This window comes from Macaca mulatta, chromosome 5 (genome assembly GCF_049350105.2).
Source record: "Macaca mulatta isolate MMU2019108-1 chromosome 5, T2T-MMU8v2.0, whole genome shotgun sequence".
Classification (NCBI taxonomy): domain Eukaryota; kingdom Metazoa; phylum Chordata; class Mammalia; order Primates; family Cercopithecidae; genus Macaca; species Macaca mulatta.
Genome location: NC_133410.1, coordinates 161,483,920 through 161,500,649, shown reverse-complemented (window position 1 = coordinate 161,500,649; position 16,730 = coordinate 161,483,920). Strand labels below are relative to the sequence as shown.

The window sequence follows — 16,730 nt, the reverse complement described above, 5'->3', positions numbered from 1 at the left end:
TTAATGGAATCACGTGGTAAAAGCCAACATGGGTAAGTTGACCGGTCATTCAGCAAATACTCATGACCATTTAAACTTATATTTAAAAAATAACCTACTTGATAGTACCAGTGAGTTAAGATGCAAGAGTGCATGAAGGGAACAGCCAGGTATCGTAAGATTTTAGGTGAACCCAAGAAATGTAGACTTGTACAGATCAATTAAGCGAAACCTTTCAGAAGACATGCTGATGTTCGACCCAGAGCAATGTGGCTCAGTGTTGGACTGAAAAACAACTCCAGCTTTGTCATGGTTTGGGAAGAAAAGGGATGGACTGAGTTCTTTCTTCAGAAATTTGATAAAGTAATCAGGCAAAGAGGACTGAGAATCGAAGCATGTAGCTTTGATCCTCCACTTCTTTTAGGGCTACACCAAAGAGATGGGGATGCGTGCTTTTAAACAAGACTAACTATAGCCTTGATAAGACAATTACCTGGCTCTGTCACTGCTTGGGCTAAAGCGTTTCCATAAGCTAGGTGTACAGGATTCCAAAGAGGCTACTGTAAGGAAAAACAAAATCATAATAATGAAAAGTCAGCAGACTAGAAATGAAATTAATCGTTGAAGTTAGTTCACTACTAGTGAACGGGAATTCACACAAAAAAAAATGAGCTAAAAGAACTAAACAGGCAGAGTTCTTCCTAGAATAAATCAAGGTCAGTGTTGAGGTCACTGGCAAGGAAGTCTGGAGTGGCTTGGACTGAAGCTACTTGTGTTTGGGGAAAAAAGACTTGTTTTCATTGCTCTAGTCATAAGCATAAATAGTGACTCCAAAAGCTTGAAAACTCGAAGACAGCACAACAGCCTCTTAGTATGTCATTGTATTTTTTTTAAAAGGACAAAGGGGCAAGTTAGGGCCACAGCCTACTATGAAGCTTTAATACTTGCCTTTCCATTGTGAGTTTAGGCAAGGTCTCTTATAGACACACACAAAATTTTGTCATTAGACATAGCTGTTCATTTGCTATTTCTAACGAATTTTTTTTTCTTCTCATTTTATGGCTGGCTTCATTGGAGAAAAATGCTAACTAAGCTTCACAGAGAAAATATGGTGAGCCTTTTCAGAGAAACAAAATTTTGAGAAGAAAGAAATTGTTAGTGCCCACTTCAGGAATCATCTGACCCTCTTCAAGGTGTTAGTGGAATCAGGTGGTGAATGAAAGTCAACACAGGCAAGCTGAGCGGTCATTCAGCAAATACTCATGACTATTTAAACTTACATTTTTAAAAAAAACTCACTCGATAGTACTAGTGATTATATAGTAACCATTGCCATGGTTAAAACTCAATTCTCCAAACATTGCCTGGGCTTTTTGCTACTTCTGTTATTGATACAAACTAGTCAGAAAATTTTAATCCATAGGATTTTCTTTGTTCTTATCTGAGATGGGGTGGGGAAATAGGAAAAAGAGAATTTGAGAACAATATAAATAGATATCCATTACTTATTTGAGGAATGCTTTAAAGAGTTAAGCAATTTTATTAGTTTTAGAAGTACGAATTAGGGAAAACATGGCCATCTCATAAAATATATTTTTGGATTGGAAATAACCATTATTAAAAAATTACTAATGTATAAATACTTATTTTTAAGCAGTCTTGTTATAGTAAATAAAGCTCTTAGCAGCTTCATTTAAAAAAATCTATAGTACAGATTAGTAGTATATGCTTATTTACAAGACGGCAAAAAAACTGAGACAGTAAAAAACTATCCTTATTAGGCTAAAAGAAAGCTAGTGTTTTGTTTTTGAATTTAACTTCCCTTGAACTTTCAAATAGCTATTTAGAAAGCATTAATTTGGGGCCGGGAACAGTGGCTCATACCTGTAATCCAGCACTTTGGGAGGCTGAGGCGAGACGATCGCTTGAGCCTAGGAGTTTGAGCCCAGCCTGGGCAACATGGCGAAACCCATCTCTACAAAAAATACAAAAATTAGTTGGGCATGGTGGCACATGCCTGTAGTAAATATAGTAAGTTTTTTGAAAAGCTTCAATTTGGAAATGGGCTGAGGAGAAAAACAAGAGAAAAAGGTCTAGTTTAGTGAATGCATGTTTTCCTATATGGAACTTTTTTACATAGTCCTATCCTAAACTATTTCTGCCTCTTCACTTGTCCTGTACTCTTTACTGACAAACTGCTCAACTTTATGCTTACTTGAATTTCTGTTTCCAAATACAAATCATCTCCCATGCTAGAGGAGAAATTCTAGTATTTCTAGGAGTGGAGCAAGTGGTGTCACTGTCTATACCAAGAAAAGCCTCTGATTGCAACCCTGGTGCAAGAGGAAAGATTTAGTGGGTCCTACTGCCTTTCTGGACCAAATATCCTTTTTAACAAAAAAATGCTATTGTGAAAAACATTTTTAAAAAGAAAATGTAAAAGACTATTACTATGGAACCCCACGTATCTACCCACTTATCTCAACAATTGCTAACATTTTGCCATATTTTCTTTGACATCTTTCTCTCTATATATGTGAATACATATGAATGTATTTTTGCTGAGTCATTTAAAAGTAAACTGCAGACATCATGCCACTTTGGCTTTCAGCAGTTTAGGCATGCATTCCCAATAAAGCTGTTCCCCTACATTACCACAATATAATATCATACCTAAAAAAAAAAAGTTCCTAGCAGTGTCAAATACACACTCAAGTGACTCAGTTGTTCCTCCAAATGTCTTATATAGCTACTTTCTTTGAATTATGATCTCAAATCTTTTGTTTTCTAACGGTATTACTATTTTTTTTTTCTTTTGTGATGGACTTTTTGAAGAGACCAAGACAATTATGTTGTAGAATGTCTCAGATTCTGGATTTGTCCAGTTGATTTTTCTTGGTAACATTTAACTTATTCCTTAACCCCCTGTATCTTCTGCACACTGGAATTTAAGGTAAAATACTTGATTCACTGCAGACTGAACAATTCCAGCAGAAATATGTGATACTGTGTAATTTATCTCTCATTATAACTAAGGCACAATGATTACGATTATTCATGATTTTAAATTTGATCACAGTTTAGGTTGTAAGCACAAATCTCTTCTTATTAATGGTACTTTTTCCCCTTTCAAATTGAGCCATTTGTAGGGTAATACTTTGGTATTATGGAAATAGTCTGTTTTCCATTAATCTCTCACCTAATGATATTGGCATCCATTGGCCATCTGTGTGAATCAATTATTTTAGTCATGGTTGCAACATGGTGATTTGTCTAATTTTAAAAACTGGTCACTCTTCTGTAAACATCCTAATGTCTTAGGTAACATCCTGACATTAATTTAGAGTAAGTTATAAGTATACTGCCTCTTTTGTAACTCATTCAAATGAAATTGCAGTGCAAGCACTTAATATTTTTCTGCATTTGAATTTTGGATCAAAAACAAAAAAATTTTTATACATGACTCCTTTGAATTAAGAACTATGCAAGGAAGCCTGGCACAGTGGCCCACGCCTGTAATCCCAGCACTTTGGGAAGCTGATACGGGCAGAACTACGTATACTGAAGGAGTTTGAGACCAGCCTGATATACATGGTGAAATCCCATCTCTACTAAACGCACAAAACTTAGCTGGGCCTGAGCAACAGAGTGAGACTCTGTCTCAAGAAAGAAAACTATGCAAGGAGTTGGGGATACAGGGTGAAGAAGACAGCCTACCCTATGCCTTTCTTAAGAGCTGAATGTCTAGTCATAATAAGTATATATTCCTCAAAGGAAAGAATAATTATCTGCCTAAAGCCTTAGGCAGTTTTTATAAAAAGCTTCCTAACGTAGAATCAGAAATCATTTAGGAAGAGAATAACAGTAAAGTAGCATATATAAATAATTTATCTTGAGTACTTTATTCATTATTCTAAGGCTTCATAATTTAAAAACTTTTCAGGAAGGCCAGCAAGATTAAAGTAACCTTTCCTCTCACTACTCTATAATGCTTTACACTCATTTGGAAAAAAAAAAGTTTTTACAGTTTGCTGTTAATAGAACGTCAATAATCAAAGCTCCAAGATGTAGTGAGATGTATGTGGCTTACGTTCTTCTTCCTATGTGCCCTATACCAGCTAGGTGTACATTTCACCCGTAAGTTATTTATATGAACATATACACCTGTACCAAAGGGAAAGTGATATGGAAGTCGTTAGTCATAGAAAGTTACTTTTAAAATCAACAAAATGGTATCCTGTTCCTCTTACATCTTCCTTATGAATCAACAATTCATGCAATCTTTGACAGAGTTTATGGTAAAGCTTAGCTTGGACCCAAACAAAACTGTGGTTTTGGTTCTTGTGGAACAGTTTCTCTTGTTTAAAACACCCAGAATTCTTAGTTCTGATGGCATACTAACCAACTAACTGCACAAGAGTAGAGTTATGGTATTCAGACTGGACCTACTTTCCTCGTATTTCTAGTCTCCTTTTTCCCTACCAGAGCTGATACCAGACTAACAAACAGTTCTCACTTAACATACATAAACTACTAAGAGTCAAACTTTATTTCATGAAAACAAAGCTGAACTTTGTAGTTTCCTGTACATTATGGTGACCACTTGACAATTTATTATAAAGGCCCATTTATGCTGGGAAACCTGTTGAACAGGAAACCTTCAAGTGGGAACATAGAACTGAATTTAATGAAAGTCCTCAAAAAAATTGTTTGCCTTGTCCTATTTTAATAGGTCCTGCTATACTGTAAAAATAGTAAAGGAACTGTGACCTTGGGAAAGCTTTGAAATAACGCAAAATACAACTGGTCTCCTGATCAGAAAATAGCCTCCTCACAACTGGATAGTCTTAGCTGATGTAAAAATTTGTAGTCTTGGCCGGGTGCGGTGGCTCACGCCTGTAATCCCAGCACTTTGGGAGGCCGAGGGGGGCAGATCACGAGGTCAGGAGATTGAGACCATCCTGGCTAATACGGTGAAACCCCGTCTCTACTAAAAAAAATATTTAAAAAATAGCCGGGTGTGGTGGTGGGCGCCTGTAGTCCCAGCTACTTGGGAGGCTGAGGCAGGAGAATGGCGTGAACCCGGGAGGCAGAGCTTGCAGTGAGCTCAGATTGCGCCACTGCACTCCAGCCTGGGCGACAGAGCAAGACTCCCTCTAAAAAAAGAAAAAAAAAATTTGTAGTCTTAAAGGGGAATTCGATTTTTTGAAATGCCTAAATTTGGTTAAAATTGAGTGATCAAAGATTTCAGGTAGTTTCAACTCTCTCAGGCAAACTGAAAGGTTAAAAAAGAAAAAACAGAAAGAGCTACTGGCAAAGGATATTTAGGGCAATTGCAAGTAGTTATTTAAGTAGTACTTCACAAAATTAGCATCAATTATACTTGAATGCTGCAAGGAACTAGCAACTCAGACAATTTACTTTTCTTTTTCTCAACTACAGTCATCTCCAGTGAAAGCTAAAGGCGAATAGGCACATTCTGAGGTAGCTACGTTATTCTTTTAATTAACAGTTCCATGATTAGAAGAAATTTATCTTCAGTTTTTTTCAATATATATCATTTTACTTTATAATGATATAAAGTAAAACACTTTCCAAGCTCACCTGATTCCTTTTGCAGAATACTGCAAGTTAAAGGCCAGTGGAGAGACAGGCAGGCATCTTGCATACTTTGCAATGTACCTAGTATGAAGCCATTTGCAGGGAGATGGATTTTTTTCCCCCAATGGGGAAGATATTTAATACACATTAACTTTAGAAGAAACCTGACACTTTTGACACATTGATTTAATTATGCAGTTGAAATGGCAGGATTTAAAGGGGAATTCAAGTATATAGTTGCAAATACTCATGTGGCATTACATTTGGAGATGGGGGTTGGCTAAGTCAGTTTAACATATTTTGAAGCCTTGATAGTTTCATCTGTAAAAAAAATGTGTTACATAATCTCTAAGGAACCTTCTAGTTTCACATGCTATTGGATAAGCGTCAGTAACATTATCAGTGTGTTTTGAATATGGGAAAGATGCTTCTTAAAGCCTAGATTTCAGCTAAATTGCTTTTGCAAACCCAGATAGTTCCTGGACCCTAAAATTTGGAAGCTTTGGGATAAAAAGTTTAATTTCACAGACCAGTTCCTCAGTGCATTATTTTTTTCTAGAATAACAACTTCTATTTTAATGAGAGAAAAGCCAGCCATTTCCATCCACTCCCTGCTCTCACACCCAGCATCCCCAAACTCTCCAGTTGGTGACTCTTCAGCCTTTATCTTCCTGTTTTTCTATTATTTCATTTTGTATATACAGTACTGGCTTAAAAATATACTAAACAGGTACATGTGTATGCTGTTACAGGTGTAAATTGGCACAATCTTTCTTGAAAGCAAACAGGCAATACATTACAAAGTTTTTAAAGTGTGTATATACTTTTAAGGGCCCATTTTCACTTCTAGGAATATAACCTAAGGGACTAAGTAGGTAAAAGTGCAAAGATGTAAATGTATGTTATATTAAAGGATATTCAAAATAGAGCTTATAATATTAAAATCCAAAACTAAAATATCCAACTTCAGAGGTGTTGGGTGGTTCCATGCAGTATTTATTCACTTGGGAAGGTAGTTATCTTCTATTACTTGAAATTTTCTTCTAATTCTTTTCTATAATGAACATAAATTACATTCCTAACAAAGTAAATGTGCCATTGGCTAAATATATTGATTTACTTTTTTCTTTTGCTCATGTGCCCACTATCACAATCATGGGTATTTTAAATTTATTCTGAAAAGAATCAATCCATGAAACTATTTAGCTCCTTAACTACAATAACTGTTATTGAAATGTGGTTAAGAATGGACATGTTGAGCTCTCAAAAGAGATTCACACTGAAAAAAAATAGCTTACTGAGATAAAACAATTATAAGTGACAGAAGCACCATTTTTTAAGGTTCAGAAAAGACAAATCGTGTGTCTTCAGAATTTCCAAATAGTTACTTCTTAAACTATGAAGGTCCAGAGAAACAATTTACTGCAGCAAACACTTTTAATAAGAATACAAAATTCACACCAGAGGCACATTCTGGGGAATGTAAATGAACTATCACAAGTAGTAATTCTGCTGGAAGAATAAAATAAGGCTCTCTGAGTACAAACATACAGGAAGGAATGATTTAAAATAGGTTTATGATTTACAATCACATTACATTGTATTAAGCGCTCAACACAGGCATATTAATTAAAAAGCCAGCTAAAAGGCATTTGAACATATATAACAAATCTTACAGTCCACAAAGTTCATGTGTAACGGTTATTTTAGGTACTTCATTTCAACACAGAAGAAATGAACAGGCGAGGGATGCCTCTAAAAATATTAATTTATGTCTATGACAAAAACTGAAAGAGCTTTACATTGAAAATGGATTACACTACTGACAGAACCATGTAGTGGACAGGGCAACCACATGAACACAAAACCAGTAGTGCCAAGCAACTAAAACAGTACTGGCCTTTCCAATCCTCTTTCTTCCTGGCACCACCGCACTGTCCCACATTACCTCTTCATTACCCAAATCAAAGAATCCTTCTGTTTTCCCATTCCTCAAAAGGAATGATGAAAAACCAAAGAGCAAACTCAAAAGATGATTTTTACCATAAACCTCAAATGTGGCTTAACAAGTACAAAGAAACCCAACATTTATACGTAGTGCTGCTTTCCATGGAAGGAATAGACACATCAAACATTATCCAACAGGGGTTTCTTTATGGATTTTGTACATTGGTTGAACAAGAATTACTGTATCTGAGAAGGCACATATCTGTGATTTAAGGCTTAAACGGTATTGTTACATATATGGAAGTCAATAAAAGCTGTCTATGTATTCGCTTCTATCAAAATGGAATTGACCCAAAAACTAGTTTTCTAAGAACAGATTTATACTCTAGAAACCATCAAGAATTCCCATTCCCATGTCCACCTGTCAAAAAAAAAATTCTCTTAAGCAGGTTTTGTTATGAACCAAAAGAAATTGCAAACGTAACTGTCCAATGACTTTGGGTGAGGCAAATTCATAAGCTTAAAAGCCTCACAGAAATGACAATGTGATTTCTGTGCCTTTAAAAAAAAGTCTAAACAAAATTACAATGGTACAGATTCATTTTTAAAAAGGTATTTGCCACAACTCCACAAGCTAACCATTCATTAGAGCTGCTGCCTCTGTGTGGACGCTGCAGGAACACCATATAACCTTACTCTGCAAAATAGTTTCTTTTTTCTTTAATACATGAAAAGGAATCTCTTAAAGATGTTTAATATATTCATATATAAAATATCTGATGTTGATACAAATCATGTAAACCTCCCTTTGGAAAAGTTACAGTTGGCCCTCATTTCCAGGACCAAAAACCTTGAATTTTTATCTCGTCAGTGCAAATCTATAGTAGATGTTTTCAAACTACAGAAATAGCCATCAACCCTCACAATACAAAAGGATTTCTCAAAAAGGAAAATTATTGTGTTCAGATTATAGAAACTATGTTTACATTAAAACCACCCACCTTCCCATCAAATTTAACAGTTCAATTGTTAAAGTATGAAAAAGGGAAAAATTAAAGCTGTTTGTGCAAGAATCACTACAATGCTTGTCACCCCTTCCACTTCCCACAACTCTGCTTAATTCTTGTTAGGTTTGTTTAGAAATATAACAACATGACTTTCTTTTTATTTTCTGCTTTGATTTCACTGTTCTTCAAGCCAAGATGGGGCATCCACTCCAGGGGTTTTCAATTTGATATGGAACTGTTTAAGTGTCTGTTCAAGCTGCTTCTGATTCCCAGCAAAGTAAGCGGCGATGGCATTGTGGAAAAGGACCAGCTGATTGTGCAATACTTTAACCTGTGGACAGGGCAGAGTTACAAGACCAAGCATTAACACCAATAACAATAAAATGGAGGGTGATTTATTACCTTCCTTAATTAAATAGTGTATCTCTCTTGAAGAAAAGCTGGCTTAATAATGACCAAGTATTTCACACATACCAAGTGTACACTGTCTTGCAGGGTCACTGAGCCTTTGATGACTTTTTAATTACCCTAAACAGAACAGGTCAGTTTTAAGATGCCAAAATATATACCCTGTTAAACATTTTCAAACATTAGTGAGAGGATTAATTAAAAATATCACTAAATCCTCCTCAAACTAAGTACATCCAAAATCATGTGAGATATCAAAAAGGGTAATTATATATAAGTTACACAATGTATGAATAGTGAATATGGACATCATTAAATCTAAGCTTTATGTAAGCCAAGTAGGCTAGATACTTTTAAATATTGACTTTCTTTGTAAAGAATCAAGCAAGTAGCAAGTGTTGCCCAGAAAATCAATTTACTTAAAGCTCATATGACTCTCAATTATTTTCAACTGCTTATTACTTGTGCTGATATCAAGAGTATATTTAACCAAGTCATACTACCTCTATAAGTCTTTCTTAAAGAAACAATGCATCAAAAAGATTTATAAATTGCCTCCTGAGGTTGTTTTTGTTTTGTTTTGTTTTTTGAGACAGAGTCTTGCTCTGTCACCCAGGCTGTTATGCAGTGGCACAATCTTGGCTCACTGTAACCTCTGCCTCCAGGGTTCAAGTGATTCTCATGTCTCGGCCTCCCAAGTAGCTGGGATTACCAACATGCCCACCTAATTTTTGTATTTTTGTTAGAGACAGGGTTTCACCATGTTGGCCAGGCTGGTCTCAAACTCCTGACCTCAGGTGATCTGCCTGCCTCAGCCTCCCAAAGTGCTGGGATTACAGGCATAAGCCACCAAGCCTGGCCATCTGAGGTCTTATTTACAACTGCAAAATGTTCAATAAGAATTCAGATTCCCATCCAATATGATATTCATTAAAATTGAACTTTAATAATTTTAATGATGTAAAAATATTTGAAACATGATGCTAAATGAAAAAACAGGATAGAAAATTTCTGTTTTACTATATTACACACACACACACACACACACACACCACATTCTCTCTAGCCATTTCTGAAAATGATTTCCAAAACTGAGCTGGTCTCAGTTGCCTCTGCCATTGTGACTGAGTTTCAGATCTCTTCTGCAGAACAGGTTGTCAGGGACAGGTCTAAGGAGCACTTCAAGGGCAATCTGCATTGACAGAGGGTGGAAAAATCACTGTATGATGTTATATAGGAAATAATTTCTTAAGTTAGGCTTAAAAAACCCATAAATTACAAAGAAAAATACTGATAATTAAACTACATTAAAATTTAGAATTTCTTTCTTTTTTCTTTTTGAGATGGAGTCTCGCTTCTGTTGCCAGGCTGGAGTGCAGTGGCACCATCTCAGCTCACTGCAACCTCCGCCTCCGGGGTTCAAGCGATTCTCCTGCCTCCACCTCCCAAGTAGCTGGGATTACAGGCATGCACCACCACACGCAGCTAATTTTTTGTATTTTAGTAGAGACGGGGTTTCACCATGTTGGCCAAGACGGTCTCGATCTCGACCTCGTAATCTGCGTGCCTCGGCCTCCCAAAGTACTGGGATTACAGGCGTGAGCCACTGCGCCCGGCCTAAAATTTAGAATTTCTATTCATCAAAAGATAGTGAAAAGATAAGCTACATACTGGGAAAAGGTATCTGTTTTATATATAACTGGCAAAGAATATGTATCTGGAATATATGAAGAACTCCCAAAAACCAAAAACAGCCCAATTAAAAAAGAGCAAATAATACAGATAAACATTTCACAGAGGAGGAAACAGGAATGGCCAATTACATCTGAGAAGATATCCAGCCTCATTAGGAAATAGGAAAATGCAAATTAAAACTAACATGGGACACCACTTTATAGCCTCCACATTAGGAAAACTAAATATTATAACAACTATATACTATTGACAGGTGTATAAATATGTACAAATGTTTTTGAAAACAATCTGGCATGAACTAGTAAAATGAAAGATACAAATGCCCTATGGAACAGTAATTTTACCCCTAAGAATCTGCCGTAGAAAAACTTTCATGTGTGTTTCATGAAACATGTACAATTATGTTCATGGCAGCACTGTTTTTAGCATTAAAAAAGCAAGAAAACCACCACAAAGTTGTATATACAGGAGAGCAGATAGAGTGGTTTCTTAGCGCAATGGGGATACTATATAGGAGTAAACATAAATGAACTGTAGCTGCATGCATCATTATGGATGAAACTCTGGAGTATCAGGTTAAGCAAAACAACTTGGAGAATGCCTGTGGTAGGACTCCACTTACAGAGAGGTCAAAAACATACATAACTGAATGATATATTCATATATGGCAAAACTACAAGAAAATCAATAGGAACAATAAAATTCAGAATAGGTTTATAGAGGGAGAAGAGCAGAGAGGATGAAGAGTAAAGCACAAAGGATGCTTCAAAAGTATTAATATTTGTTTCTTAACTTGGGTGGTGGGAACATGGCTGCTTTTTTGGTTATTTTTGTTACTCTTTTATATTTTGTCTGTATGTTAAACATTCTTTTGTTTATTAAAAAAGGGAAAAAGATTATGAGAGCTAAAGTCTGTCTATATCAACTTTGTGAAGACTTGCACTGTTCACAATGTTCTAATGAACCACAGACATCCCATTTTATATTCAGAGGGAAAAAACCACCTAAAATGTTACTCACCTCCATTCATATAACAGATATTACAATATTGTTATGTGTCAGGCACTACTCTAGGGGCTGGGAATGCAAGCAATCAACAAAAAAGGCAAACATCTCTTCTCAAAAGAAGTTTATGTTCTATTGAGGGAAGAAAGAGAACCATCTAACACATATAACATGTTAGATGGTGATACATGTTACAGAGAAAAATAAAGCAGCAATGTGGAATGTGAGATGTATGTATGGGTGAGAGTTGCAATTAAATAGGAAGGGCTCATTGAGGAAACAGTTGAATCCAGATTTAAGGAAGTGAGAGAATAAACTTTAAGTTATCTGGAAGAAAAACATTCCAGACAGAGGAAATAGCAAGCTCAAAGGGCCTGAGGTAGACAGTGTGCTTGGTATGTTTGAGAAGCACCAACAAGGCCTGTATGACTGCAGCAGAGTGAATAAGGGCCTGGTAGATGTGGTAAGATAGATAATGGGTGGCTAGATGGTGCAGGCCCTTAGATATCATTATAAAGATCTGGCTCCTTGTCTGAATGAGATGAAAAGCTACTGGTAGGTTCTAAGCAGAAAAATGACATTTAATTTAATAAACATGCAAAAGTAGAAGCAGAGAGACCTATTAGAATATTACAGCAATAACCTGGCTGAGATAATGGTGGCTTGGACTACAGCGGTAAAAGAGGAGATCATGAGAAGAGGTGGGATTCTGAATATAATGTGAAGATGAAGCCAATGGAATCTGACAACAGATCAAGATGGGAGGTGACAGAGAAAGAGAACACTTAAAGATGTGCCAAGAGTTTTGCCCCAAGCAACTGAAAGAATGAAGTTGCATTTACCGAAATGGCAAAGACTGTGAGAGGGGCAGGCATGGAAGAGGAGAAAAGGTGGGTATTAACAGCTTAGTTTCTGGACACGTTTGAGATATCTCTTAAAATAGCAGTTTGGGCTAGAGTAGTAATTTGGGAATCATTAATATACAGATGATATTTAAAGCCACATGACTAGATAAGCTCATGAGAGTGGACAGAGAAGTGATTCGAGGATTAAGTCATGAAAAATGAACCTTGACCCTTGTATCTCAAAATACATACAAAATTTAACTTGAAATGGATTATGGGTTCAAGTGTCAGGGCTAAAGCTCCAAAAACTTACAGAAAAAAATAAGAGAAAATCTTAATGATCTTTGGTTTGGCAGAGAGTTTTAAACAATATACACGAAGCATTAATTATAAATGAAAAACATCAATAAATTGGACCTCAAGGCCGGGCGCGGTGGCTCAAGCCTGTAATCCCAGCACTTTGGGAGGCCGAGACGGGCGGATCACGAGGTCAGGAGATCGAGACCATCCTGGCTAACACGGTGAAACCCCGTCTCTAATAAAAAATACAAAAAACTAGCCGGGCGAGGTGGTGGGCGCCTGTAGTCCCAGCTACTCGGGAGGCTGAGGCAGGAGAATGGTCTAAACCCGGGAGGCGGAGCTTGCAGTGAGCTGAGATCTGGCCACTGCACCCCAGCCTGGGCGACAGAGCAAGACTCTGTCTCAAAAAAAAAAAAAAAAAAAAAAAAAATTGGACCTCAAAAATATTTCTCTCTTCAAAAGACACTTACAAAAATGAAAAAGTAAGCCATATATTTGGAGAAAATATTTGCAAAACAGGTATCAAAGAACTTGATTCTAGAATATATAAAGAATTCTTGGCCGGGCACGGTGGCCCACGCCTGTAATCCCAGAACTTTGGGAGGCCGAGGTGGGCGGGTCACCTGAGGTCGGGAGTTCGAGACCAGCCTGGTCAACATGATGAAATCCTGTCTCTACTAAAAATATAAAAATTAGCTGGGCATGGTAGCGGGCACCTGTAATCCCAGCTACTCGGGAGGCTGAGGCAGGGGAATTGTTTGAAACTGGGAGGCAGAGACTGTGGTGAGCCCATATCGCACCACTGCACTCCAGTCTGGGCAACAGAGTGAAACTCCATCTCAAAAAAAAAAAAAAAAAAAAAAAAAAGAATTCTTACAATTCAATAAGAACAACCTAACCAAAAAGCAGGTAAAAAATTTGAACAGACATTTCATCAAGGAAAACACATATGGCAAATAAGCACATAAAAAGATGCTCAACATCTTTAGTTATTAGGAAAATCCAAATGAAAACCACAATGAGATGCTACTATACATCCACTAGAATGGCTAAAATTTAAAACCCTGGACCACAGTTCTTATTGACCAGGATGCCGAGCAACTGAAACTATCATACACAGTTGTTGGGAATGCAGAATGGTATAAGTATCTTAGAAAAGTTTGTCAGTTTCTTAAAAACTTACATGTACCTACTGTGTAACACAATTATTCCACTCCTAGGTATTTGCCTAAGAGGAATGAAAGCAAAGACTTCTACATGAAAGTTCATAATAACTGTACTTGTAATAGCTTAAAACTGAAACAACCCAAATGTCCATCAACCATTTCATGCCAGTCAGAATGGCGATTATTAAAAAGTCAAGAAACAACAGATGCTGGGAAGGCTGTGGAAAAACAGAAACACTTTTACACTGTTGGTGGGAATGTAAATTAGTTCAACCATTGTGGAAGACAGTGTGGTGATTCCTCAAGGATCTAGAACCAGAAATACCATTTGACCCAGCAATCCCATTACTGGGTATATACCCCCAAAAATATAAATCATTCTATTATAAAGATACATGCACACATATGTTTACTGCAGCACTATTCACAATGGCGAAGACATGGAATCAACCCAAATGCCCATCAATGATAGACCAGATAAAGAAAATGTACATATACAATATACAGTCATAAAAAGGAACAAGATCATGTCCTTTAGAGGGACATGGAGGTAGCTGGAAGCCATCATCCTCAGCAAACTAACACAGGAACAAAAAAACAAACACCGCATGTTCTCACTTATAAGTGGGAGCTGAACAATGAGAACACATGGACACAGGGAGGAGAACAACACACACTGGGGCCTGTCAGGGGGTTGCCGGAGGAGGGAGAGCATCAGGATAAACAGCTAATGCATTCGGGACTTAATATTTAGGTGATGGGGCCAGGCGCAGTGGCTCACACCTGTAATCCCAGCACTTTGGGAGGCTGAGGCGGGCAGATCACGAGGTCTGGAGTTCGAGACTATCGTGGCCAACATGGTGAAACCTCTCTACTAAAAATACAAAAAATGAGCTGGGCATGGTGGCATGCGCCTGTAGTCCCAGCTACTCGGGAGGCTGAGGCAGGAGAGTTGCTTGAACCATGGAGGCAAAGGTTGTTGCAGTGAGCCGAGATCCCGCCACTGCACTCCAGCTTGGCGACAGAGCGAGACTCCGTGTCAAAAAAAAAAAAAAAGTAGGTGATGTGTTGATAGGTGCAGCAAACCATCAGGGCACACGTTTACCTATGTAACAGACCTGCACATCCTGCAAGTGTACCCATGAACTTAAAATAAAAATAAAAATAACTTTAAAAAAAAGAATTTTAACTTCCAATCTTTTAGAATTAGAGGAGAGAATAAAAGCAGAGTATGCGATTTAACTCATGTACTGGCCTTGCAGGGAGCTGCTGTTAATGGTCTAGAAAGTTAAGACAGTCAGAAAAAAAGTGGGAAGGGCATCCAAAAATTTTTAACTAGCCCTGCAAATGTCAATATAAGTCAGTTTGTTTACCCACCCCCGAGTAGCTGACTAAACACAGAGAGACAGCTCTTTTTGTAGCTGAGGAAGACTCGGCAGCCCACGAACAAAGGCTCAGGGTCAGTATATTCGTTGTATTTAAAATGGCCCCCCACCCCACAATGCAACTTAATCCATGGAAATCAAAGATGGTGCTTTGCAGGATTGAATTCTAGTTTTCACAACAAAATGATACAATATCCACATCCACAAGAAACATTCTCCCAGTAATTGTTAGAAGATTGATGTGTCAAGCCTTTTAAAGTATACATATGCATCAGATCAATTCCCTGGTACAGAGGGGACCTTCGAGGATTCACAGCTTTGTAATTATAATGTAAAAACAAAAGAAAAAAACTCCAAATGGAAATGAAGCATAAAATTTCATCCTCAAATATAAGAAGCTATTTTTTTTTTTTTCTAAAAAGCTAATTGTTCTCACTCTGGCTTATAACAGATAATTTACCTCATTTTTCTATTAGTATTGATTACTGTAATCTAGTACAAGCTTAATTTTGGTGGTGTATCTTCTAAATCAGATACAAATTTACCTAAGAATACTGTGTTGACTCATCCAATCAAAACATAATGAACAATCCTCAAGATGAATATTCTTTTTCAAGTAAATGAATTAAAAACTTAGAATATTTTCTGCCTATTTTTTATTAACTAATTTGCACTATGATATGCATTTGTATAACATCCTCAATGCCATTCTGCCTGATATGCTACAGAGAATCCTCAGAACATTTTGGTTATTAAATACATTGAAATAATTACCAATTAAAAAGGGAATAATTAAGTAGTATTAGAAAAGCAATTACAACTTTTAAAGTAAGAAATTTTTGCAATTTTGAGAATCGTGCTGTTACTATACAAGCAGTTTCAGTAGAACATAAAATTATTATTTCAGTTTATTTCGTTTACTTGGTTTATCAGGTTCACTTTACCAGGCAATTTGACCTTGTAAAGGTCAACCTGGGAAAGATTCTGGTTTCTCAAATACAGCTGGCTTTCAGAGAGAGACAAAGAAAGTGAAGTGATAGGAAGTTCAAATCCCACTTTTAGGAGAAAGGACAAAAAGCCAAAATGTTCCAGGACATATTTCAGGGTCTTTACCTTTTTTCAATTTACTTCTATATTTAAGCTATCAGCCCACAGGAACTGAGGAGCACAGAATGAAAGAAAGAGCAGGTATTTTTGGTAGACTATGCTTTGTTATGGTGGGGGAGCACTAACTTTTGGAAACACCTTCTATATGACACATAATGCATTACCCTTACATCTATTCTGCTTAGCCTCCCCCCGCCCCCGCGCACACAGAGACGGGGTTTCACTCTGTTGCCCAAGCTAGAGTGCAGCAATACAATGATAGCTCACTGCAGCCTTGATCCCCTT

The 16,730-nt window shown here is 37.0% G+C and overlaps 1 protein-coding gene across 4 annotated transcripts in view; it reads right to left on the bottom strand.

The window, feature by feature from the left end:
* Positions 1 to 6,998: 6,998 nt before the first annotated feature.
* Positions 6,999 to 16,730, bottom strand: part of ARFIP1 (ADP ribosylation factor interacting protein 1) — a 131,654-nt gene continuing 121,922 nt past the window's right edge. For 3 of the 4 annotated variants that reach the window (XM_028847991.2, XM_078001568.1, XM_028847992.2), the window contains one exon: positions 6,999 to 8,865. In XM_028847991.2, the coding sequence (XP_028703824.2) occupies positions 8,710 to 8,865 (156 nt within the window). In that variant the 3' untranslated portion in view covers positions 6,999 to 8,709. 4 annotated transcript variants of the gene reach the window in all.